Source organism: Apodemus sylvaticus, chromosome 8, assembly GCF_947179515.1.
Source record: "Apodemus sylvaticus chromosome 8, mApoSyl1.1, whole genome shotgun sequence".
Lineage (NCBI taxonomy): Eukaryota > Metazoa > Chordata > Mammalia > Rodentia > Muridae > Apodemus > Apodemus sylvaticus.
Genome location: NC_067479.1, coordinates 22,275,521 through 22,302,942, shown reverse-complemented (window position 1 = coordinate 22,302,942; position 27,422 = coordinate 22,275,521). Strand labels below are relative to the sequence as shown.

The window sequence follows — 27,422 nt, the reverse complement described above, 5'->3', positions numbered from 1 at the left end:
GCTGTGTCAGTTTTGGTATATAAGATGGTTAAGTGCTGTGGCAGAAGAATGTAGAGAATTCCTTCTCATGGAGAAAGGAACCAGGTGATGTGCTCACTGCCTGGTAAAGATGAATAGGGATCACCAGTTGCACAATAAACAAATATTTCTGGTCACAAGAATGCCATAAAAAATAGAAGGAAAGGCCTTTTAAAGGGCAGAAGACCTGCTTTATGCATTTCCTACCTTCCTAGCCTTTTTGGCTGAAATGTGGCTGGTCCAACTTAGAAAATGAATTTTAAGTTTAGCTAATTTTATCAATTAAAATTTAAATAGTAACAAGGCTAGTGGTATTGCTGTAAACCACAATTGTACATGAATTAATTTGATTGTGTGTGTGTATATGTGAGTATGTGTGTGCATGTGTGTGTATATGTGTGTGTGTGGGTTTGTATGTGTGTATATGTGAGTGTGCGCTGCTGGGCATTAAAACCACATGGCAGTGGGTGCTATTCCCCACTGTCAGTTGTCTATGAACTGAAAGTAATTAGATTTTATGGGGGAATGGGACTATTTTGATAATGAGCTGGGAGTGGCATGGTGCCACTTATAGTTTGTTAAAATGTTAGGAATAGTATGTTTTTCCTGGTAAGGAGCTGGCACTGTATGCTGTCCCTACTGCTCATTCCTTAGCAAAACCAAAGTGAGGGAATTGTATTGAGTCATGCTGTGTTGTAGCTTTGGCCACAGCTTATTGAGGTGGGGTGGGTGCCTACATCAGTTAGTTGTGCACTGCTGTGATTATAAAACCTGACAGAAGGAATTTAACTGTGGAAATCTTTTTTTTAAAACCAAGTTTCAGAAGTGTTAGTAGATCATGAGTGGGAAAACATGGATGAATTTGTGGAAGCAGGAGAACATGGCAGAGGAGCCTTACATCATGGCGGACAATGAAGCAGAGAATACAGGGATGAGATGCTAACTGCCTGGCACAAAGTGCATGCCCCCTCTTCTTCTTCTTCCTCTCCCTCTTCCTCTTCTTCCTCTTCTTCCTCTTCCTCTTCTTCCTCTTCTCCCTCTTCCTCTTCTTCCTCTTCTTCTTCCTCTTATTCTTCCTCTTCCTCTTCTTCTTCCTCCTCTTCTTCTTCCTCTTCTTCTTCCTCTTCTTCCACCTCTTCTTCCTCTTCCTCTTCTTCTTCTTCCTCTTCTTCTTCTCCTCTTCTCTTCTTCTTCCTCCTCCTCTTCTTCCTCTTCCTCTTCTTCTTCTCCTCTTCTCTTCTTCTTCCTCCTCCTCCTCTATCTCTTCCTCCTCTTCCTTCTAAAAACTTGATTTGTTTTATTTTATGTGTATAAATATCTTTTACACGTGTATGTCTCTGCACCATATGCATTCTTGGTACCCACAGAGGTCATAAGAGAGAGTTAGGCCTCCTGTAATGAGTTATGGAGAGTGTGGTTTGTCATGTGCATGCTGGGAACTGAACCCAAGTCCTCTGCAAAAAAGAAAAAAACCAAGTGATCTTAACTTCTGGCCAATCTTTCCATTCCATGTGACTTGTTTTTTAACTTTGGCTTCTTTGAGCAAATTTTATTTGTCCACAAGTTACATATATTTTTATTTGCAAAACTGCATATATTTTCTATTTCCCTGCCCCTATTTTTACTTCTGAGTGTCACAGTAAACCCTGATAAAGGCTGGCATCAATAACCATGCCACACAGCCCGACTGCCATATTGTCTTAAATTTTCCTCTGTCATATAAATGTGTCTACCACTTTTTACTGTTTAGCCTCATTCACGATGTCAGGGCATAAGCACATGTGGTATTTTAGTGGAATCTAATGTGAACGCCCCTAGTCCTACTTCCAGTACAGTCTTTCTTCTCAATGGAAAACTCAACATTTTTTTTTTTGTCTCTTTACATAGCCCTGGCTGTCCTGTAACTCATTATGTAGTTCAGGTTGGCCTCAAGCTCACAGAGATCTGTCTACCACTTTAGTGCTGAGATTAAGGGTCTGCACTATTGTGCAGACTATCAGTATTCCTGTCTCTAGATGTCATCTATATTATCCATTTTGTTCTCCTTAAAGCATTCCTTATAGAGTACTTGCAGTCTGAAGCTTGAAGAAGTGTTTACAAATTCCTTCCAAAACATGTTAAGGGCTAAAAATCATAATGTCAAGTTTGATGTTTGATTTTGGTTGGTGGTTCAGACTCTGGGAGTGCACAAGGGTCCAGGTTAGTTGACTCTGTTGGATAATGACCCCAGCTTAAAGATAAGACTGTAATTATACAAATAATTTGTCATTCTACATTTTTCAGTGGAAGAAAAAAATAGTCCTTCTAATTGGTATGCAGTTCTTTTCCTCGCCTGATGTCAGAATGGCTGAACCATGTTTACATGATAACACATGACTGTCTACAGACGTTATGAGTCTTGGGCATATATAGATATGAGCAGACTCTGAGACTGAAACTAAGACAGGGACTTCCAAATGGGCCTGGCATGAAGTGACTAAGGTTACACCATCCTGACTCCATTTTGTGGCTGCTTGAACAGTTCTCCGCCTTCGACTCCCTCACACTCCACCCCCAACAGGCGTGTCTGCTTGGATACTTCTGTGACTCTGACCATGGTCTAGATATATTAAATGAACACAATGTTTATACAAACCTAAACTAAAAGAACTGAAGAAGCTCTAAGTCAGAATTAGTGTCATGTTGTATCTGAAATAACTATGTTCTGCCTAAATAAATTACTCTGACTCTCATCTAACATTGATGTAACTGTGGTGTTGCTTTTAAAAAATGCTGTACCCCGGACTCATTGCCCCATGGGGAGACTGCTGAGCAGAGGTTTCCTCTCTGAAGATATTTGCATACGACATTTATTTCCTGTTCTGGAGCCTGCTCCAGCACTTACCTGCACCTGGAGAGGGTGAAGGAGGTCCGAGCAGCCCAAGGTGGATTCAGGAGAGCAGAGCCAGCGACCACCCCCTGGACCCGTCTGTCTGTGGCAATCTTAGAAACTAGAATGAATCGAAGCATTCCTGTGGAGGTTGATGAATCACAACCATTCCAAGTCAGTTGCTGAAACCGATCCCAGAATATTCTCCAGAAGAGGAACTGGAACCACCTGCCCCAAATACAAGGAACATGGCACCCATCAGTTTGTCCTTACTTCAATGCCCTCCCCTGAAACTTGCAAACCACCAGCCTGTGTCACAACAGGTCACCTGCCTGCGAGCGAAAGTCCTGGAGAAGGGTAAAGCCAGTTTCTTTAGAAGGCACCCTGATCTTGGCAAAGATGTTTCCTCATTCTCCTCTGAAGCCAGCGAGCCTGAGTCTGAGTCTGAGCTTGGAGCCCTCCCTCCAGCGCATCAGCTTACACTTAGGAAAAAACGCAATAGATGGCTGGGATCTCAGCTCTCAGCAGCTTCTCCTGACACTGGCCATGACTCAGACAAGTCGGACCCAAGTTTACCTAATGCTTTGGCAGACTCCTCCAGTGGTGGCTAAGAGATGATACCCCAGCCCCGGCCCCGACCAAGGCTCTGGTCCCACAGGAACAGGGCAGCCCCAGATGTACCCACGATAGACACTTGGTATCTCAACCACAAGACGTCCTGGGCATCAGGCAGCTGGAGAGGCCATTGCCCCTCACCTCCTCATGTTACCTGCAGGACCTCACTGGGCCTCTGAGGAACAAGAAATTTCCTCCGTTTGAACTTCAGAGGTATCCAGGGAATGCACGGATGCTGCCTCCCGATCCTTCCGCACAGGCTCCATGGAACTATCAGTACTATTGCCCCGGAGAGCCCTATGACCACCAGGTGCAGTATGGTCATGGCTATCCTCCAGTAGTAGCCTACCAGCAAGTCATCCAGTCTGCTCTGCCTGCGCAGGCCTTTCCCCGGGGGCAAGGGTGAGAGGCCCGCGCCCTGTGCAGAAGGTCATCCCGAAGGACTCCAGGCCCCAGGACCAAGAAGAGAGGCCTGCACAGAGAGACTTCTCTTTCCCAAGGCTCCTAAGGGACCAGACCACCCACCACCTAATGGAGCTGAAGCTCCCGAGGAGTCCTTGGACCCTCCTGCAGAGCTCAGACCACACGGCCCCCAGGCTCCACCCCCAGCTGCCGTGCCCACACCTCCTAGCAACCCCTTAGCCGGAGGAACTCTAAAAACCAGCAATTTGCCAGAGGAATTACGGAAAGTCTTTATCACTTATTCTATGGACACAGCCATGGTGGTGGTGAAATTTGTGAACTTTCTGTTGGTGAATGGCTTCCAAACTGCGATTAACATATTTGAGGGTAGAATCCAGGGTATTGATATCATTACATGGATGGAGGGTTACTTTCGAGATAAGACAGTGACGATCACAGCAATCAGACGCAAATACAAACAGGATGTGGAAGGCGCTGAGCCGCAGCTGGGCGAGGAGGAGCACGGCTTACATACTAAGTACAATCATCGGATGATGCAGATCGAGTTCATAAATCAGGGAAGCATGAATTTCGGATTCATCCCCGTGCTCTTCCCAAATGCCAAGAAGGAGCACTGCCGACCTGGCTTCAGAACACTCACGTTTACAGCTGGCCCAAGAATAAGAAACACATCCTGCTCTCAGAGAGGAGAGTACATAGCTCCTCCCCGAGGTCCTCTGCCCACCCTTCAGGTGGTACCCTTGTGACGACAGCCATCTCCAGCGCAGAGCCAGCCTGTTCTCGAGGCATTCTAGCTGAGCTGGTTAGTGGAAGTCAGACCCCTGAACACCTCTTCTACAGTCCCCTGCCTCCAGAGTCGGAGGAGCTATCCTCACTGGGCTTCCGGTGCGTCGGTGTGTGGATGCTGCAGGCGATGGCAGCAAACGCCTGTGACCACAAAAACTCTCATCATTTCAGCTACTTTTATGAGCTGGCCAGATGCTCTGTGTCCTTAGACCAGTCTGAATCATGCCCAAATAATACAATGATTCTCCTTTGTAAAAAAAAAATGCTGTACCCCTCAGGTTGGCACCGAGGGACTTTGCGGGCATCAGCCTGCTCTTGGTCACCAGCCAAAATTAAAGGTTACATGTTCTCTTAATTGGCTTAGTCATCATGGCTGCCTGGATATTTCTCATGTTGGTTTATCACTAGTAGTCACAGGAATAGAAGGAGGAAATTAAAACTTTGAAATAGGGCTTTTAAACTTCAGTACCAAAGAAGATAAAATGGCCGCTGAGCTCCCTTATCCAGTTGTACCAATTCCTCTTTCTGCCATTAACTGGGCCAGCTCTGCCATGGATTGCCCAAACCAGAGAGAGCTACATCCACTACAGAGAAGATATCTACTACTTAGTTTGAGCTTGAAGAAGACACAGGAAGCAGAGAAAATTTAGGACTGAGTTCTCCTGACCTCTTCTGATGTTGTCTATAACACAGGAAGAGACTGTGCTAAAGGCAACAACTCGATAATACCTGTCCAGTTGGTAAAGTGACAGTATTTACAAACTTCACCGTATCAAGAAGGACATAACACAAGGGCTAAATGACTTGCTCATGGTGGATACTGAGTCCGCAGGAAGCTAAACCCTGGCTTGCATGGCTGGTGCTGTGTCCTCCACGGCTCTGTGTCATGATGGCGCCGTGAAGAGCGTTAAGCAATGCACCAGCTCCTGCAGTGCTGGCAGCAAGTCATTAATTATGGCCTCTATCTACTCCTAGGCAGAAGAAATTGGCTCTGTAATTACCACCCTAATGATGTCTTTGTTTAACAGACATATAACATTTATTTCTTTTACCTGGAAGGAAGATGAGCAGGCCTCTATTAAAAAAAATAAATCCTCAAAGTCCAGCAGAAATAGAGCGCTGATGACTTGTCTTTATCAGTTTTGGAGCATCCCTGAGATTAGGAGGTAACAATCATTTAACAACAACTATTAAAATAATACGTGATGGCTTCTTAGAGCAGCTGGAAGTACAATATACATGGCTTTCTCCTTCCAATATTATGTAGAATTGGGAGCTAGTGGTTTTCTAAGATACAACATACAGACAAAGCAACCCAGCACTCCAGTGTCCAGGGTCCAAGGTCTGCGGTGGACAGTACTGTGGTTCATCTTGTTGTGTCTTTCTGTGTGTTCATCTGATTTTCCTTATAAGCCTCATTCTACTTTTCCAGGCAGCTACGGGCCAATCATTTGGCATAGGCACCTGACGCCAAACCTTTGCCATCGCAGCTTCTGAGCCTACCTTTCAAGAAGCCCTGGAGAACTCACCGTGCAATGAGCTTGACCAAGCCCAGTTATTCTAAGAATTCTCAGGGTTTAGGCAGTTCAAGCTGGAGTGAAACTAAGGTCACACCGCCCTGGCCACTGTCACACCCACACACTTTGTGTTTGGCCTCTGTACACTCCTTGGAATTCTAGACTTCAGACAGTTGCGCTGAAGAATGCCTGCTTGGTATGAAGAAGTCTGGGTTTTGCTTACATGTTTAGAATGAGTCCTCTTTTGAATCAGAATTGAAAAGGTACTGGTTTTGCTTAGTAAACTGGGTGTCCTGATGCACAGGGGAAGAGAAATGATGATTGCACAAAGAAATAGTTATTTGTAAGCTCAAACACCTCACATGTATCTTAGACAGTTTACTTTAACCTCAAGATGAGGTAAAACCACATTTTTCTGGTTCTATATTTCATGAAGGACAAAACCATATGTTTAAACATTCTGGAAGTTAGTTAGTACTTGTCCTTACAAGAGAGTTTGGAACTGTTTGTCCCCTCAATTTTAACCAAGTTCTGACACTGACTATAATTTTATTTATTTTTTATTTTTAAAAGTTTTTCTTTGTTTCTGAGTACCTCAACCTTGTACACAACGAAATACGATCATATCTATTCCCACTGTTCCTTTCAACCCTACCACCATGTCCCCTTTCAATTTTGTCTATTTTCTCTTTCATTTTTAATAATATATTACGTCCAATTGGTGTTGTTCATACGTGTACGGGTGTGGAACCATCTGCTGGAGCATGGAAAACCAACCAGCTTCCGTTTATTAATAAACAGAGATTCTCCCTCCCCAGGAGCTCTCTGATACCAGTAACTCCTCAGGATTAGGTGAGGCCTGGAGACCATCTACCCCATCTACGTGTGGATTTTATTGGCTTGATCTTGTATAAGATGGGTCACATCTTCTTTTTAAATTTTCTCATAGCTATTAGTAATATCTAACCTTACTCTTAACACTACGGCAAAAATTTAAATTTTATTTTAACAATATATTAGGGGCTGAGGAGATGTCTCAGTAAATAGAGTACCTGCAGTGCCAGTCTGAAGACCCGAGTTCGGGTCCCCAGAACCCATGTAAAGGTGAATACAGTGGAGGGGGGCGGTGTGCCTTGTGCCTCAGCCCTGTGGTTGTGGAGGCAATGACATGTGGGTCCTCGGGGTCTCTTGGTTACCCAGAATGAGATCTGATGCAAGGAACCTGTGTCACAAAATAAGGTAGCGAGCAACCGAGAAAGACCCCTGAGGTTAACTTCTGGCAGATGAGTTGTCTACGCAGATGCATGTACACCTGTATGTATAGGTGCAAACATACACACACACACACACACACACACACACACAATCACACAATCACGCATAAATATATTCTGTACATCACGGGTCAGAACTATATGTTTCTCTGTGAAAACTGTCTTTGCTTTAGATTTTCTATCACCTCAGCCTAGACTTAAGGAACATCCAAGAGGTGATCTCCAGCTTCAATCCATCCTGTCCTGTCGTTGCCTGGCCTTCTCACGTGGATGTTTCTACTTCTTGTTATTCTTGTCGTAGGCACAGCCGAGCCTGCCACAGTTTGGAGGCGCAGTCTTAAGGAGGTTAATTGTTGGTGTGCTGATGAATTGAGATGACCCAGGAAACAGATGATCCAGGTCCCTTGAGCAAAGCTCCCGAATGCTAAGCTTCTTTAAGTCTTTGTTGCGACAGGGTCACGTCAGAGTCTGTGAGAGGAGCCCCCACCCAGGATGCTTTTCCGTATTCTTTCTTCTTCGCAGCAGAAGCAGCTTTGATGCAGGAATCTTTGCCATCATCAACTGTAAAAGAAGTTTCAACTATTCTTACCACATTAAACATTCATTAAAGTTCTGTTGAGTTACTTGTGTGTATGTTTGGATTCGCATGTTGGGGTCTGCATGTGGTCAGAGGACAACCTGCAGGAATCAGTTTGCTCTTTCCACTGTGTGGGTCCCGAGGTTTAAAGTCAGATCCTCAGGCTTGGCACTAGGACCCTTTACCCGGGGAGCTGACCTGCTGACCATCCTTTATTTATTGTATTTATTTATTTTATTTTACATATTGTGAAATAATTTAAGGGTTAAGATTCTTACAGTTGGAGTGTGATATTCCTCTGGTGTCTGTATAAAATGTTCAAAATGTAGAATTTTTATAATGGATTCCGTCCACATCTTCGAGTCCCAGAGCGCATCATGTAAATGTTAATTTCCCAAGTGAGCAGTGCACTCCTGGTACCCATGTCTGTGTCTTCACATCCCAAGTAGTGAAGGGAGGAAAGGAAGGAGGGAGGAAGGAAGAGAGGGAGGAAGGGAGGAAGGGAGGAAGGGAGGAAGGGAAAAAGGGAAAGAGGGAGGGAGGGAGGGAGGGAGGGAGGGAGGAAGGAGAGATTCCCTCTACCTTGAGTTTTGTTTTTCTTTTTAAAAAACTTATTTACAAAAGGTTGGCTGGGCTGCCAGCTTGCCAGTATTGTGGGTGGTGGAGATCAGTTGAAAGAGTGATAAGGAACAGTTTGGGGCATAGCAAGGCAGGAGGTAGTTGAAGAACTTCCCCACAGAGACAGCAGTCCTGTGAATGAGACTGGTTTTGTTGAGCTGGTATTTGCACAGGGTGACACCCCCTTTCACACGGCCTGCCTCCTCCCTGTGTGACTCAGTGTTGAGAGAGAAGCCTCTAAGCTGTTCATTAACAGCGGAACAGAGGTGGGACGCACACCCAGAAAGCTCCGGGTGCCCATTTGTTCCAGCCGGATCCACTTGGGGAGCCACTGCGGGCCAGTTAGCCAAGAGTCCTGGGCTTCTATGCGAGAAAGGTGAGTTGGATTCTGTTTGCAGATTTAAATACTTTATGGTTTGTGCAAACTTTACTGTTTTCCCTCCAAATGATTCAGAGCAGGGCTGTCTGTATCTTCTTTGACTTGTTTCTAAATTTGACAGTCTGTGATGAGTAGCCAATAGCTCTACACTTTTCTTTTCGTTTTCAAGGTCTTTAACCTAGCCATTGTACACATCACAGCGCCACAAATACCTTTTGTGCTTCCAGGGGGAGCTGGCATCCTGGAATCCTACTTCTCATAGAGATAATAAAGCTTTTAAATCAAGGAATCGGCACTCACGGGTTTGTTTTCTCCAGTGACTATAAAACTCTTTCATAAAAAGAGAGCATTCTGTTTTTTCATACATGAGGCTTCTAGTGAAATATTAAACTTTATGGGTTTTACAAATAGCGTAATATATTTTTCTCAACTGTGACAAAAACTGCAAACCTATTCAACCTTATTATCTTCAAATAAGACAACCCCCTTGCTTACACAGGGATTCATGGGATGGGGTTAAAGAAGGGGTGACCCAGAGATTGTGATCCTTCACAGGGGGTGGTGTGCATGTGACCCACTTCGCTCTGTCAGCTGGCTTGTCTGACTCTTTTTTAATAATTTTAAATAATTTCTGTTTATGATACAGAGTAGCAGAAATCAAACACGGCTTGTTAGCAACTCTTTCCTCCTGCAGAGCTGAATCTATTGAAGAACTGGGGGGTTCCTTGCTTCCTACGACTGGTTAAGCCACCAGAAATCTCAGAGTAGTTGAGATGTGTTGGTGCTCAGTTCCCAAATATTTATGGAAGAGCTTGATTACTTTGTTTTCCGACACGAATAGTCGACATGGAGCCCAGGGGTCGCATGTGCGAGGCACAGTTTTATTTTTCATGAAATAGAAAACTGACTTTGACTTCTGTAGCTGATGATACAGATATAGCCGTATCAGAAGATACGGACTATGCTCTAGTATGTTGGGGGAAAACTAAGCAGTTAGGAGTTTACAAAGACAGTTGGATGATTTTCAACGTCAAGATATACAGACTACATGGAGACAGGCCAGAATTTTATAGAAATTTAGGTGCATGTAAGTCTTAGCAACTCACTGGTATAATTTTTCAACTGAAAAGGGTGTGAGTTTATGGGTGTGTGGGTGTGTGGGTGAGAGAGAGATACAGATACATACACAAACACACACACACACACAGAGAGAGAGAGAGAGAGAGAGAGAGAGAGAGAGAGAGAGAGAGAGAGAGAGAGAGAGAGAGATGTAAATGAGTTTGGGAGTGTGTATACCATAGCATGCATGTAGACATTAGAGGACAATTTTTAGCAGCCTTCCACTGTATTGAGGTAGCATTTCTCTTGTGTTTCTGCTGTGTGGTGTCTTCTGGTCTAGCTGGCCCTGAGCTTGTAGGTGATTGTCCAGTCTCTTCCTCCTCTCTTACTTCAAGGGTGCTGAGATTATGAATATGGGCCACCACATTTGGCTTTTCTACTTGGTTTTCAGAGCAGGCCTCTTGGCTCTACCCTTTGGATCTTCTAGATGAGGAAGACAGGGGATAAGGATTAGGCAACCTTCCAGGCCCAGAGTGGTAGAACCAGAATGTGAAGTCAGACCTCCATCATTTGTCTTGTTAGATTTTCTCAATGGGTGTTCAGAGCTCTTTCACATAACAAGCAGTGACAGAGTGAACTAAATTGCATCTTTATGTATGGGCTACAGGTGACACAGAAGCAAGAGTGTCCTTGCCAGCAATATAGGACAGTGCTTTTATATAGAATGTATGTGGTGTGGTGACATAGAAAGACATTTTTTATTTGTGACTTTTGGACTCGGTCTTTTTTATTGTCTGTATTTGTAGGGTTAAATAGTAGGAGCCAGCAGCTCCTTGGTGTGAACTTGTGTGGTACATATGTGAAGGCTGTGGTCGGGTCCCGGCAGTCAGCATCGCCTTCCCTTCAATTGCCATTCCCTAGGTTCTGTTACGGGGCTGCCTTCCCTGTCAGAATTCTGACCACTGTTCTGGAGAGAGTTCCATTCCTGGGAACCTTGTAAACCAAACAGAAGTGTGTTTTAAATGATTGAGTTCATACTGTGGACTGCATACAGTCCACCAGATCAAGGAAGCGTGGTTTCACATAGTGCCTGGTGTGGTAGATGCCCAAACTCCAAGCATTCCTTAAGAGCAGGGAGATAAAAGTCCTTAGCCCCGCAGTCTGGGAGAAATCTCAGTTGTTTCCTTACAGCTTCCTTCTTGTCATTATCCTGCTTCCCAGCCAGTTTTGGATCTTTTTCTGCTTTCCTATCTGAAGAATGTTGAAAAAAATTAAAGGTTGTTATGCATTGCTTTCAACACAGCTACCTGTAGCTGCCCAGGGTTCTCTCTTTTACCTGGTGTGCGCCTATCACGGTTTTCTCCCTGTCAGGTACGCGCTCTGCAGATGACAGCTTTGCTCATTTCACTTGTGTTTTATGTCAGTTGCCAAATTCTTTGAAGATATGGATCTCTTATTGTGATCATTAATTAGAAACAGGAATTTTATAGCTTCATGTTAAATGCCAATGGGCTTACATCTAGACAAGAAAACCTACAATCCTGACTATTCATTGATACTGTAATACTCAAGAACTCTAGAAGTCTAAATAACATATCCAAATTGTCTCCAAACCCAAGGTTCTTGGCTCTAAAATGATGTTAGTAAATCTCCTTTATGTGGATGTTTCCTTAGAAGACAAAGAACGGCTCATCCCGGGAGAGTAGCAGGCTTCCAAAGAGTCTGTGAAGATTACATCGCAAGCAGAGCATGCCTCTGCATGAAAGACTAATTCAGTTAAAAGATGTGCACAGAATATGACCCTCCCGTGCCTGCTCTCTTCCTGTCTATCATTAGGGATGCTGTGTGCAGAAAGCTCAGGGGGCCTGTCTCCACGATAGGCTTGACCTTGAATCAATGAGATAGAAATGGTCCATGAGAGGACTCTGATGATTTTTGAATACTAGGTGCTGAGTACTAAGTACCAGTGTCTCTGTAGGATGAAGTGGACACTTGTGAAGATAAAATGTGGACTTTATCCCCCAACAACAATCAGGAAATTTTTGTATATTAAAACCAAGAACTACCAGAGAGTCAATTGATGTTAGTGGTTTATAAAGATGGAGAAAACTGGTACATTCAGAGATCTGGATAGCGAAAGATTTCCTTGTGCTAAATTTTGGATTCTTTTCATCGCCAGTAGGCAACATTTCCATTGCTAAGCTTAGGCTCTTAGCCTATGATAGAAAAGTAAATGGCGATTTCTAACCTTCTTAAGAGGCTAAGTAAGTCTGCACTAGCATGAAAAGTTTAGATTTCTTTCACTGGGTAGAGACTCAACAGAGATATTTAGTGTAATAAACCCGTTTACAAATTAATCCACGAAGCTGGTCAAAATGGAAATGTATAACTAAGATACTTAGAAATATCTATTTGTTTTCTACTTCCCTAACATTTCATGGTTTGGGGGAGAGAATAGATCTTTGATTTTTTTTATCAGCTAGAAGATCTTTTTTACAGGTCTGTGATTATTGGTTATTAATTATTTATGGGCCCAAGATTATCTCTCTTATTCTTCTTTTAAAAATATTGTTACAGCCTTTGTCCTCTCCCTACTTAGGGACTCCATTTGTCACAGTGACTTCTGAGGAACAAAATACCCAGGACTTCCTTATAAATCAAGATGTAGACCTAAGGCCACTTCTGTTTATAGCACTTTTTTTCTAGGCACATTTGCTTTATGTCTTCCTGCTTTCCAGTCTTATGCAGGTATTTGCATTGCTTTCCAAAAAGTCATTTCCTTAAATGTCTTACAGGTTCATAAATTGGAAAAAGATTCTGAAGTGATTAACCTATCCAATTGCTACTCTCTGTTGATATAATTTTTTTGGTCAAATGAGCTATGAAAATCTGCTCTGGCTTGTGCAGCTGGTTGATCTAGTACAATGTTCTTCAGCAAAGAGACTCTTATTCCGTTCCCCATTTCCTTTAGTCCAGTGACTTTCCACTCACTGCCCACCCACCCCACTGCCCCTGCTTGCTAAGTTCCTAAGAGATGAACTTTGGTATCAGGTTGGTCTGAGTTTGAACCTCCACAGTGTAATTCACCAGTTCTGTAACCCCAGGCAAACCATTCATCCTGAGATCCCTATCCAGGATAAACCAGCTCTATTTCAAGCTCCTGTCCTAACTTTATGTAAAATGACTGGGGCATTATTTTAATTACAGCAATTGCATTAGCTACGTTTTGCTGCTGTGATAGAGCACCATGATCAAGGCAACTTAGAGAAGATAGAATTTACATTTATAGGGTTCTAGAGGCATGGTAGAGGAATGGCGAAGGGACAGGAAGATGAGTGCTCACATCTTCAAAGATAAGCATGAGTGAAAGAGGCCAAACTGGGAGTAGGTGAGGCTTTATAATCTCCATGCTCACCCCAAGAATGTACTTCCTCCAGAAACACTGAATGATCTAAACTTCCCCAAACAGCCCCACAACTGGGAACCAAGTATTTAACAACATGAACCGATGGGGAATATCTCATTCAAAAGGCCTCATTTCATACCATGGCTCCATCAGGTCCTGGCATTTCATGTAACTATAGAGTGAGGACAGTCATTGTAAACTAATGAGCTAAAAATGTTGTGTGAATCTTAAATGTGATGATGTGCATAAAACACGAACTTGTTACCCTATGACCCAAGTCTTCTTCTCCCTTGCCTTTTCCATTTTCTTCCTCTCTCCTCTGTCTTGGTAATCTACCTTCAGTGCTAAGTTTTTTCTCTTCTGTTTCTCTTTCCTGTCTTTCCCTCTCTGTGCCTCTCCCCCATCCAGTTTTCATCTTCTGTTCTTACAGTCCTTCTTAAGAGAAAGCTAGCAGAAAGAGCTAAAGGTGTTGTTACGTCAGTGAAGAGGCATCTTATCCTTGGGTAAGATTTTTAAATGTCTATCTTTGTGGAGAAGACCCAAAGAAGAAAAACAAAATTGTAGGTGACATGGGATGTGGTCTAGGAAATGCCAAAAGTGAAGGGAGCTAGGGTTAGCAAACAATTCACTGATAGACATGAAAGCGACCCCAAGAAATGTCACTCTTAAAAACAGAAAATACTGGGAGTGCTGCTCAGGGCTGGGGTGCTTGCTACCGTGCATGAAACTTGGGGTTCAGATCCCAGACAAACAATAGCAACACAAACAATCAAAGGGAAGGACAAAGAATGAATGTTCCAGAAGCAGGGGATGCAGATGGTTTCTTATGCATCTAAGAACTAAGACACTTGATTGATTTCTTGATTCTGAGCTTAAGAATACTTCTGTCTAAAACCTAAGATGTCTTTGGGCAAAGCTTGCAAACAGTGGATGCAAAGGATCGCCTTCTGGTGTTGAACCTCAAAGAAGGAGCGGAAGACTGGCTGGTGGTTGACAGTTATTTGTATTTTCTTTTACTTTGTTTGGTTGTGTTTAGGTCAAGGTTCTTGAGAATTTTAGCTTCCTGATTAGAATTTTAACTTACACATTTAGTACTTTGAAAGATAAGGAATATTTAAACTTGAATGTTAAAAATTAGATATAGGATCATCTAAACTATAGCTAGTTATAGGCACAGGTCAGTCCTAACACTGTGTCAAAAACACTAGATTTGATATGAGAATTTCTAATTTAGAATAGTAGTTGGCCGAAAGACCATGAACTCCTTCTCTTGGACTTTGTCTCCTCAACGATAAACTATAGGTATAATGTGACATATTACAAAGTTCTTGCAAGGATTTTGAAAACAAAAACAAAACCAAATGGTGATTTTTGTAGTTCCTAACAAAATGGAGAAGAATTGGAACATCGATTTTCTGTGAATTTCTACATTTAAAATATAGTTGCTCTTCTGTGATCCCCAATCCTAGGAAGCCAAGGCAGCTCTTGGAGTCCAGCCCTGGCTACATGGTAAGACCCTGTCTCCCAAAAATGAGAACAGAGAGGCTCAGTTGCTGGCGTATGCCGCTCTTCCACATAAATTCAGGAAGCAGCTTTCTGAAGGGTTTCATCTTTCTCCCAAGGAGCTATAAACTTTACTGCAGTGAGACTAAAAGACAGCGCTTAAGAAGAAGCCCCATTAGCTGAACCGAGGCTGCTAAAGTGGCCTTGTTTGCTTGGATGTTGGACAGATTTAAGATCCAGGTAATTCCAGTTCCTAAAACAGTAATCGCATTAAAGAATTTCATAAAAATAAGCTTTCACTGGTTTCAATCTTTAGCATTCTATTTGAGAGGCTTGTGATTGACAGCTCAATCCTAAAAAAGTTTTTTTTTTTTAAAAAAAAAAACCAAGGATATTCTTCACAAAGATGCATGTTGTTGATTCCTTTCCAATAACTGCGTAAGATGTATCTGTACATTTAAAGGATGTTGCTTGCTGGGTGGTGGTGGCGCACTCCTGTGATCCCAGCACTCTGGGAAGCAGAGGCAGGCAGATTTCTTAGTTCGAGGCCAGCCTGGTCTACAGAGTGAGTTCCAGGACAGCCAGGGATATACAGAGAAACCCTGTCTCGAAAAACCAAATCAAAAACAAAACAAAACAAAAAAAACAAACAAAAAAAAAACCCCCCAAACCAAACCAAGCAAACAAAAAAGATGTTGCTTTCTGTCCTGGGTGGAATAGAAGAGTTCCATTGCAGGAAAACGTCTGGGAAAGTAGAGTTGGATGAGGGAGGGGCTTGCCTCACAGATGTTTTAGAAGGCCCAAGAAGCAGCTCTGGATCACCAAGCAGGCTGATGAAAGAGGTCAAGGGAGATGATGATTGGCTGGGGAAAGTTATGTGGGAGAGACAGAGAGGAGTCCACAGAGCAGACTCTGCCTACCTTGAACCATCCATCAGGGGACCATTATTTTGGCATCCCTTAAATCCAATAATAATTAAAAAAAATTGTAGTATCAGTTATTTTTAGTTCAGAGGAGAAAAGAAGAATTCTTAATGAACTGCTATGACCAAATTGCACACAGTACGCCTTCCTGGTTTCATCAATGGATAACATGAGTTTCGGAAGTGCACTGGAAGCATTGCTCAGCTGTCTGGCAGCAAGATGGCCCCAGGGAAGCAGGGCTATCAGGGCTAGTGTCAGCACACTTAGCTTCAGTTTGGCGGGAGCTGAGAAGTCTGCACTGAGTTGTCAGGAGATGTTGGTGCACCCCTCCATGACTGTTGCTACCCCCAACCACACTTTCACTCTTGGTCTAGCAGAGTGATTCTCTGCAAGCCTTATACTGGTTATATCGTGTAGCATTTGGAGTTGTATATAGAACCATTTACTACATTATAGTCATACACACTTAATTACAGCTCCTGTTTCTACCACTTGCTCTGGTCTGTGCAGGTTACATCTTGGGCTCCTGTAATTAGAGATAATAGCACCCACTGAAAAGATTAAATAAGATGATATGCTTGAGCACAAGAATTGGCACATGGTAGTGACCCAGCAAGTGGCCCCTATTGCTAAGTCTTGGTCACAGACCTTTTGTCACTTGTGCTGTTTACTAATAAAAGAACCATGACTGTTCTGTTGACCCCTGGTCAGATTTTAAACCTATTTGTTCCATAAAAGCTTATAAATGTGGAGGAAGAGCATTAGGCTTGAATAATAAATTCACAATGCAACTTAACTTTTAATAACAGGAGCTTCATTATTCTTCTAAAAGGAAAAGTTTAAAGATGGATAATTCAGGATAATTGCGGCAGCTTTATGACTTGGCCGAGTACAAGATGACCACTCCTACCTTCTGCATGGAATCTTAATTCAGAGGAGAGCAGCTGGAAGCGACAGGACTAAGGAGAAAGGGGTCTTTCTCTCCAGCCTCAGTAGCCTGAACTGTGTTCACCTGTGGCTTCAACAGAGGCTGAAATGTGTGGTTCTCCCTATAAGTAAGGAGGAGGTGAAGAATGGGGACTAGAGAGGTCACCTTTCTGTGTCACGAGTCTAAAACATGTCCTGATTAGTTGTGTCTGGGCTTTCCTTGTCATCCAACAATTTAAGATGAACCAGACAGTTAAAAACCATTTTAATGTATTAAATAATATTTGTTTTTTTCTGAGGCAGGATCTCTTTGCGTAGCCCTGGGTACCCTAGAATTCTCTCTGTAGATCAGGCTGGTCTTGAATTCACAGAGATCTTCCTGCCTCTAGCTCCTAAATGATGGGATTAAAGGCTTATGCCACCTCTGTAATTTTTTAGTTAAAAATAAGAAGCTGTGGTACGTTAGGAAGGCTCTCCTTTCCTTTTCATTGGGTGAGCCTTCTGCTGCTCAGCAGGATGCCCAGGCCTCCTTTTGCCTTAAAATGTGAGAGCAGGTTTCACTCACTCTCACAGGCTGGTCTTGACATTCTCTGTCAGCCAAGCAGGGTCCTCAGTAGCTACAATCAGAGATCTGTTCCACCAGGCCTGAATTCTGGGGCATTCTAAATATGAACATCAGAGTGATGATCATTGGCCTGTTTGGTCATGAAAATTCATTTACAAAAATTATGTGGTCCCACATATGAGACCAGTGACATATTTGATAACTTACCAGCTGACAAAAAGACATAATAGACATATACCATCTGCATTCAGCTATAAGAATGTTTGCACACTGAGTATAAGCACTTTTGTAAGCATGATTTCTACAGTAACTCAGTGCTTCCATCTCGCCACCATTCTGCATACCCTGTTCATCTAGAGCAGTGCTTCCCAACTTTCCCAACCCTTTAATACAGTTCCTCATGACATGGTGACCCCCCCAAAGATAAAATTATTTTCATTGCTACTCATAACTATAATGTTGCTACTCTTGTGAATTATAATGTAAATATTTGCGTTTTCAGATGATCTTAGGCAACCTATGTGAAAGGGTCATTGACAGGTTGAGAACTGCTGATCTAGAGGTTTGCAAACCAGGGTCTAGACACTATGCTGGTGGAGTAGGTAAGATCTTGAGGAGCTCCCAAACTGTCCTATTGTCAGCTTTTTATAGAGTGTTACATACAAAACAAAAATCAATGAACAAAACGAAGCCTTGCCTCTTCATGGTACATCTAGGACTAACTCTCATAAGACAGACAGGACACCCTTCTGGAGGTGGGACATTGGAAGCTAGGCATTCTTCAGAAGGCCTGATTAAAGGAGATAGTCTTCTGATTCAGTTTCCAGGCCTTAACCTCTTCCTCTCCATGAATGACTGGTCTTGGATATCATAACAACCACAGGGTTCACAGTAGAGGCCCTGGGATATGTCTAGGGGTAAGTAGTTAAGGGAAGCCTTACTCTGTCTGCATACTTACTAGGTTTCTGTATTATTTCATCTTCTGTGTTGTGCAGTTCTCTTGCTCCAAACCCATGTAGGTATTGCGTTTTCAATTCTCCTTCGTCTCTCACCCATGTCCTAATCAATATTCTTCTCAACCCAGGCATCTGTTGTTACCTTTGTAGGTTCTGGCAAGGAAAGGAGAGCATTTAGACAATAATAATAGCTTAGGTGATTTATAGTAATTTATAAATTATAGAACATTATCTTAGTTTTCACAATAACTCTTTATGTTTGATATAACCCCCACTTTGCAGAGACAGAGTAATGGCTTGCTCCATGTGGCTAATGAGTGCCCCAGCTGGGACTTAGCCTGCTGGCAGCTAACTCACAGCTCATCACCCCCCTCGGAGCCACCACTCAGCCTTACTGTTTCCCTGCATAGGCAGGCTTCTCTTTAAACTAACTAGGAGTCATAAAGATGGAAAGACAATGACAGCCAAGGGCATTGCGATACTTTGAGAAAGATAGAGAGTTCTGGGGGCCCAACAAGAAGCTAAAGATGGAACTCAACAGGGAGGGAGGAAGGCATTGACAGGTGGGCGTCTGTACAAAGATCCATAGCAAAATTAACACTGCAGTAGATAAAAAGGCAAATTGCAACATGCAGAAGCTGTTTGTTCTGAAGGCCAGCAGTATGGATAAAACATGGCACATGTTACATGAGATTTACATGTTTTAACAAGTATCTTCTATAAACAAATTTTAATTTCTACACGTCAGAATAGTTATTTACACTATTTGTTTTGTATATGAGCTATATATAATATATTTACTATACATGTGCTAAATATTTTATTTATTCAATGTGTACTATAAATAGCATATATGATCTGGTGTTAGATAGCATACCAACTGAAATATCAGAAAACCTAGTACTCAATAGCTACATGTTTATGCAACATGGTAGAATATTGCATTCTCTTATTGTCACACAATCTGCTATGTCACCTTCCTACTTCACATGGAACATAATCTTGAATGGGATTGACAGTTTTCCTCTTGGTCACATTCCTGCTTTCTTGTGACTGTTTTCAAACCAAAAATAGAAATTGGGATCTGGTCAGGAGCCAGAAACATTTAAGCAAGGATGGCTCTCAATACAGTGTGTAGAATTTCAGTGTGAGGTGGATATAAGTCCTGACGGACCTGAGGTAATCCTGTGATATAAAAATTTATTCATTTTATTCTGTTGTAATCATGGGGTCAAAATAAGTCTATCCCTCGAGCACACATATGAACCTCATCTGCTGACACTGTTTGGTTTGGTTTTAGTTGAAAGCTGATTCATATGTCATAACATTTATCCAGTCAAAAGTATAAAACTCAATGATTTTTAGTTAACAAATTTGTAGCCCATAATCACGATGCAATTCCAGAACATTTTTTACCCCCAAAGAAGCCTCATTTCCGTTAGCAGCATCTTGCTTCCCCCTAGCTTCTAAAAACTACAAATTAATCTTTGTCTAAGAGCCTGACTATTGTTCATATTTCATAGAGATGGAGTTACACACCTTCAGTGTCTGCCTCTGTTCATTAAGCCTGTTTCCTTTTTCATCCACGTTCTAGCGTGAATGAGTTCTTGAGTCCTGTGTATTCCTGAGCAGTGGTCCATTGTGTGGATATGCCAAACTACTATATATCCATTCATTGCTTGGTGGCTGTTTGGGTTAGTTCCTGGTTTTGTTTTTGTTTTTTATAGTACTATGAATAATGTTGTTATGGCTAGTCCTGTGCAGGTATTTGTGTTGAGATATGTTTTATAACCCAGATAATATTCAAGAATACACAAAGAAGGCTCTGTCTCTGTCAGGGTTTCTATTCCTACACAAACATCATGACCCAGAAGCAAGTTGGGGAGGAAAGGGTTTATTCCACTTACCCTTCCACACAGCTGTTCATCACCAAAGGAAGTCAGGACTGGAATTCAAGCAGGTCAGGAAGCAGGAGCTGATGCAGAAGCCATGGGGGGATGTTTCTTACTGGCTTGCTCAGCCTGCTCTCTTATAGAACCCAAGAATACTAGCCCAGAGATGGTACCACCCACAAGGGACCCTTCCCCTTGATCATTAATTGAGAAAATGCCCCACAGCTGGATCTCCTGGAGGCACTTCCCCAACTGAGGCTCCTTTCTCTGTGATAACTCCAGCCTATGTCAAGTTGACACCCAAAACCAGCCAGTACAAGCTCTATGTTTTATAACCAAGATGGTATCCAAGAATACACAAAGAAGGCTCTGCTCTGATGGTTTGTCTGCTGCAGTGATACCTTGAAAGGCTGCCTTTGTTGCCCTGGTGCATTGCAGGTAGAATTTACAGAACTTGGGAGATGTCATGGGTCAGGACCCCAGTGACCACTCTCTCACTCTATCTCCAGTGAACCTGTCTAGTCTTTCAGTGACTCAGGATGAACACGAATGCCGGATGCTCAGAAAGGAGCTGGCTTTGTTTAAGACGTCTGCCTTTGACATTTAGCACCTTAGACAAGCTATACTATCCCTGAACTTCATATGTTTTATCTGAGTGTTGGCAATAATAATAGCCACCTCACAGAGTTCATTTGATGGTAAGAGATAATGCTTATGACGTACGTTATGCTTTCAAAGTAGGGGCTCAACTACCACATGCTCCTCCTAGTGGAAATGTGCAGTATGACAGCTGAAGATATTAAGGGCACGGATCAGGGGTGTGTGGCCCAAAGCTCTTTGAATGACTCCACAACTTTGGGAAAGCTTGATCATTTCTTTCATAAGTACCGGATTGGTTTTCTAGGGGTGCAATAACAAAACACCACCCAAAGACGTGAGCTAGACAGAAATGTGTTGGCTGGCAATTCTGGGAACTGCATGTCCAAGATCAGGGGTGTCATTGTGTTCAGGTTCGCTTGAGTTCCTTCTGCTTGGCTTACAGGTCTTTGCTACTCCAAAGGCCTTATTTTAATTCCCCCCTCTGAAAGTCACTATTTCCAAATATCATCATAGTCTGAAATGCTTTAATATTAGAGTTTAACATGTGAATTTGGGGGTCAGGATTCCATCTAGGAAATAGCTAGGCAGTGTCTGCATTATCCTACACTGGGCACAAAATAGAAAGCCTAAGCCTTACTCACTGAAGCTCACCTTCTTAGAGGAAACAGAACAATCAACAGGTAATACAATGTTTTTTCTCTAGTTACCCTGTTCCCGGTCTCACAATTGAATTTGCAATATTTGCAAATGTATTATCAAATATACATTCAATATGATGACTACCTCAGAATCATAGCTCAGTCAGCAGAGATGACTTGTCCTTGTCTTTATCAGCTAAGAAGGAAAAAGGAAAACATCAGATTCCATTTGGAAACAGTAAATGGGTAAATTAGAAATCCCAAGAAATAGGACCCAATTGAGGTAAAAATTAGTGAACAACTGAGATACATGTCTCGTATTTTATTTGTTCTCTCTCTCTCTCTCTCTCTCTCTCTCTCTCTCTCTCTGTGCGTGTGTGTGTGTGTGTGTGTGTGTGTGTGTGTGTGTATGTGTGTGTATGTGTGTGTATGCTTGTATGTGTATGTTACACATACTAGCTATATATGTCACCTCCTGCATGTAGAAGTCAGAGGACAATCCTGGTACTCAGTTCTCTCTTTCAACCAAGTAGATCTTGAGAGTTGAGTTCAGATAATCAGGAGTGGTGACAAGCATCTGTACCTCTGAACCATCTCAACAATCCTATACTTGTTTTTAGTGTTTTCTTTACTCCATTTTCCTAACAAAGCTTGTTAATCTTCAAATGTAGTCAGCCAAGGGTTGTCTCACACTCACTGAATATCTATTTGCCAAAGCTCAAATCTGTCTCTACCCTTCCCTACCCAATACCCTTTGCAGTTTCATTCTCTATTTTTCAAAGCAATACAATAGAGGCATGAAATAACTACTGAAGTTGGGCAATGATTTGACATTTTACACGGGTTCTTATTTGAGTCTCACAGCAGCTTGGCTTTGCCTCATTTGTAGATGAGAGACACAAGCTAGGAGCATACCCAAGGTGACTTTAGGCTTAGGAAGGCAGTGACCAGGATTGTTGCTGTTAGACTTTGTCTTGTACCTATCTCTCCTGACACTCTGTGTAGGAGAGGAATGCTGGGTATCAGAGTTATTGGAGGTGTAGTCTCAGGAGCAGGAAGTAAAGGATAGGGAGGCAGAAGGAGATGAGCCAGGATGTTCTCTGTGACAGCTGAGCCTCAGCCAGATCCCATAGTCTTGGCTTATATTCCTCACAGCCTACTTTAATAAGGGCTCAACCTCCCCTCTAGCCCACAGCCCACCTGAGGTACTGGAAAAGAAAGGTCCTTAGGATACGGGGGGAAGCAGACCTGTTTAAAATTAGTTCTTTAGGGTGATCCCAACCTTTGTTGTTTTCAGTCTAGTCTAGTAGCAAACATCAAACATGAATCTGCAGGTATAGTCCCCAGTCCATTTGGCAGGTACCACACATGAATCAGCAAGGACAGTTCAATCCAGAAGAAGCTGAGAGACTCGACAACTGGCCCGAGTCTGAGTCTGTGGAAGCAACAAGTAAAAGTTTCTCTTTGTGGTGTCACCACAAGTGAGACTCAGCAATGCATTGTAAGGCGAACCAATACAGTCATCAGTGAAGACTAACGAGGTGGAGCAAGGGGAAACCAGTGCTGGAGCTCCCACTGTCTGTAGGGTCATGGTTATATTCTTTCTACAAAAAGATGCATCTCCCATCTTTTCATGTGTTTGCTATAGCAAAACTTCTTTTCACCTGTGTCTGCTTTAGCCCAGCATTCTTTCACCGGTGTGCCCCAGCAAAGCATTATTTGACATAACTGACTTTCCAAAGAATCCAGAAGTTTCCATGTCACCATAGTAAACTCCAAACTGCATGTTATCTTCACACAATCACCTCTGCCTTAGGACATGGCACTGGCATTTTTATTCTGAGTCAGTCATTTCCAGGTTACATGGGTGTCTCCTTGTGGCTATGACAATACCAATGGAAGTACTTTTGTCAACAAAAGATGAAGGTGGAGGACCTTCAGAATCTCCAGGTTTTTCTAAAGTTAGTAATATGGTGCTAAGCAGCATTTAGAGTTTAACAAGGTGTGTGTGTGTGTGTGTGTGTGTGTGTGTGAACATTATTCATTAGATCATTATTATCACAATAACCTTTTTAGGTGATGAGTCTCATTAGCCCTGTTTGATGAAGTAAGTTAGGGGATATGATTGTAGAGCTTGAATGTGCTGAACTAGACCTAGAATTTGCTTCTTAGTCAGGATTGAATGGACTTTCAAGTTCAATGTCATCTGGTGGGATAGGTGCCACAAAGGACACAATTACCCATCTAGAATGACAGGTTGTTCACATTTACCTGGGATTTTTCTGGTTTAGAACTGTAAATTCTACTTTCAGGGTAACCTAGGATCAGCTAGGCACAGTCCTAAGGTCTGCAGTGCTTCTAAGATTCCTGGAAGTGTTCTTAGTTTAACTTCCCAAACAACAGGAGAAAAACACAACTGTAATGATGATGAAGAAAACACTGTAGCAGCCCTAATTGTATTCCTGCTAACATCGGCATTAAGGATGTTTTCATTCATTTATTTCCTATGTGTGTCTGTGCAAGCACATGTATATGTGTGGAGGCCAGAAGACAGGTTATGGAAGTCAGTTCTCGCTTTCCACCCATTCTGATTGTAAGCTTATGTGGACTGGACTCAGGTCATCAGGCTTGGTGGCCATTGCCTTTATTTGCTGAGCCACTATGTTCGCCCCCAGCAAATATAATTTTTAATGCATGTATGAAGGGGCTTTGAGTATGTATGAGTACCATAGATGCATAACACACTTCTGGGAACCGCATCATTCCTGAAGGAACTGGGATTGGAGTCATAGCAAACCCTTCCACACTGTAATAATGGAGGCTGGTCATGGCTAAGGACCTCGGAACTTTCCTATTGGATAGTTGTTTAAAATCACCACAGTTTTGCCAGATCTGAAGTTTCTGTGTGTCTTGTTGCTTCATCTTTCATGACACACCACGTGCCTGGGTTTACTTTGATTTCCCTGAAGGAACTGGTAAGACCATCTGAAGGCCCTGTTTCCCTGTGCCATGAGCCCAGCACAAAGTCTCTTTCTGTCCATTCACCGTGACCAAACACCTGTCTGACTCTCCATACTGCCTCTCCCAACCCAGGGCCAGGCACAATGCACAGATGCAGTGCGCATTTACCAACTGAGTAAATGAATCGATTGAAAACTGAATTTAATTAGTTGCTTATAATGTAGCCTGGGGATGTTAAACAGGCTGGGCCCCATTTTTTCCATGTATAAAATAAATAAAACGCATTCTGGGGGAACAGATACACCCTCAGATTCTTGGAAGGCACTTAATGCCACATTTGTCACATAATTGCAAACTCTGTCAATATTGTCGAAAAAATATATCTTAGCGTTTAAATTTCTCCTTGAATGTTCTTAATATCATCGTTATATTTTCTCATTTTCTCTCATCCCCATTTTTCTTTTAGATCCTCACTAGAATCCAGCATGTCGAATTTTTCCTCAAGAAAAAAGTCTCCTGCTGGAAATGGTAACGTAGATAATGTTTACTCAAAAATTACAAAAGCACCCTTTAAAATATAAGCAAAATAACTCATATATCATAAGCTTTTATTATAGATACCTTTTTGTTGTTGTTGTTGTTAAAAATCACCGTTTTGCCAGATCTGAAGTTTCCGTGTGTCTTGTTGCTTTTTTGTCATTTGTTTGTTTGTTTTTAAGTAAGAATAAGGGATGCAGAAGGGGATACGATGTAAATATGCTATTCATATGTGGAATTCTTTGAAATACTAAAATAATTTTTAAGTGCTCTGGTTTCCACTTATGCCATAAATAAATAAATAAATAAATAAATAAATAAATAAATGAATATTAATTAATTAATTAATTAAACCTTTTTGTTGAAGGGCAGTCCGTGCCCCGGTACCTGTAAGATCATGAATTAAGTCACGAGTAACACAACCCACCATAATTTACCGTGTCTTTCTAAGGCATACATATTCACACTGAGCAGAATGGCTGGCGGCAAACCCTGGCTGCCTTTGTCTTGGCCTGAAGATCCTGCGTTCTCCGGGCCTCAGACGGGGCCCGCCAAGCTGCACAGTTTCAGTTGGCACCCGAGCAGTTTTAGTTGTTATCTTTGGTGATGGGGTGTGGGATTTGTTCTTTCTTGCTGGGGCACCCTGCTTCTGAACGCTACCAGACTTGCCAGTGCAGATGAGGCTGACAAATGTGTCTCTGAAGCCCGCCCCACGCTGGCCTTCTCTCTGAGGCCCTTTGTGTTTCTCTCCACAGATCCCAAGAGCACCCGGGAAGCAGCGCTGAGACAACAGGGTTTTCATGATGCGAACAAAAGAAGGGCTTTCTTACAGGATAACAGCTGGATAAAGAAGCGCCCAGAGGAAGAAAAGTAAGCATGGAGAACATAGGTGGACGAGAGGCATCTCTGTTTGGAAGATATGGCCCTCTAAAATGCGGGCCTTTCCTGCTCGGGCCTTGGCTATACTGTTGTAGTTGCCAATTAATCTTTACTCAAACTGACCCAGCAGAGGCTGCAGCAGGGCGCTACCTGTCCCAGTGTTCTGGGTTCCCGACTGAAAGACACACACACACACACACACACACACACACACACACACACACACACACACACAGCCTTATATTTTAATATGCCTTAAACAGCTCAGTGGCTGGGTCATTTCTTAACCTCCACGCAGCTAGCACACTCCCCTCTGATATTCCTGACTCATCACTTACTAAAACCTATCTTCCGCCTTGGCTGCCTCTTGGACCCAGACCTGCAGCCCTCCTGGGCCACGATCATGCTGGCCATCTTCTGTACCTGGCCTGGTCTTAACTCCTTTTCCTGCATGGAGACCTTCCTCCTCCTTCCGTCCCTTGCCTGCGAGTCCTAAAGATCCCCCCTCTGTCTCCCTGCCCACTCATTGGCCACTGGCAGCTTTATTTACAAATCAAAACCAATACAGAGCAGGAACCGGCAGCGTCTTAGGTGTAGATTCTTTATGTAATTTAACATAATAGATCAAATTCATAATACTACATGGTCTAAGCTTTTAAGATTTAGTAAGCATAGTTCAGTTGCACCACACACTTAAGAAAGTCTGCCCTTTGAAACACATTCACATATAAAAGAGTTTGATTGTCTGTCACCAACAACAGTTTCCTTTGTAAACTGAAAATCAAGTGAGCCGTTCCAGGTTCTGAAAAACAGCAGTTAATTCCCTCTGATGTATTGATCATACCAGTAATTTTTCAAGTTTATAAATACAATAATCATGAAAACTTCCTACATGTATGAATAAAATCAATAAACTCCCATGCATTTTAGTCCCATCTGAACATCAACCTCTAGGTGACTGGAAGAATGTGGCCTTATATAAGGACAAAATTTCACTGGCTTTGGGCATTGCTTCTGCACACTATATATTCTATATATTCTAAAAAACTGAAACTATGACCACAGGCTTCCATCCTATTAGTAACATAGATATATGAGAGATATTCCATCTAGCCTGGTTCCATCTCTATTGCCAATTAGTTATATATTATAAATTATGCATAGCTATGGATTCATTTTCTGATTTCTTTATGTGTTAAGTTTGATGTTGGGCATCTGGTTGATAAGAATCACTAATTCTCATAAACACATAAAGCAGGTATTATGATCTCATTTTATAGGAGAGAAATCTATAGCTCTGAGAAACTGTAATTTATTTGAATGGCCACATAGCTATTATGTTGCTGAATTGATCGTTTAGCATGATCCATTGTCTTTCCATTATATCCATGTCTTTTAACCAGAGACAATTGACCCCAGGGCATATTTGGGAATGTTGGAAGATAATTTTGGTCACGAAATTGGGGAATATACCTAACGCGTAGTGAAGAGAAGTCCAAA

General features: G+C 42.4%; 1 protein-coding gene and 1 pseudogene across 1 annotated transcript in view; both read left to right on the top strand.

Annotated features, from left to right (window-relative positions):
* The first annotated feature begins 3,013 nt into the window (after window positions 1–3,013).
* LOC127691220 (E3 ubiquitin ligase TRAF3IP2-like) lies at window positions 3,014–4,671 on the top strand (annotated as a pseudogene).
* Window positions 4,672–8,827: 4,156 nt separating this feature from the next.
* Window positions 8,828–27,422, top strand: part of Scel (sciellin) — a 103,064-nt gene continuing 84,469 nt past the window's right edge. Inside the window, exons 1-3 of the mRNA XM_052190782.1 lie at window positions 8,828–9,073; window positions 24,973–25,034; window positions 25,799–25,913. Coding sequence (XP_052046742.1) covers window positions 9,063–9,073; window positions 24,973–25,034; window positions 25,799–25,913 — 188 coding nt within the window. The 5' untranslated portion in view covers window positions 8,828–9,062. The remainder of the gene's footprint in view (window positions 9,074–24,972; window positions 25,035–25,798; window positions 25,914–27,422) is intronic.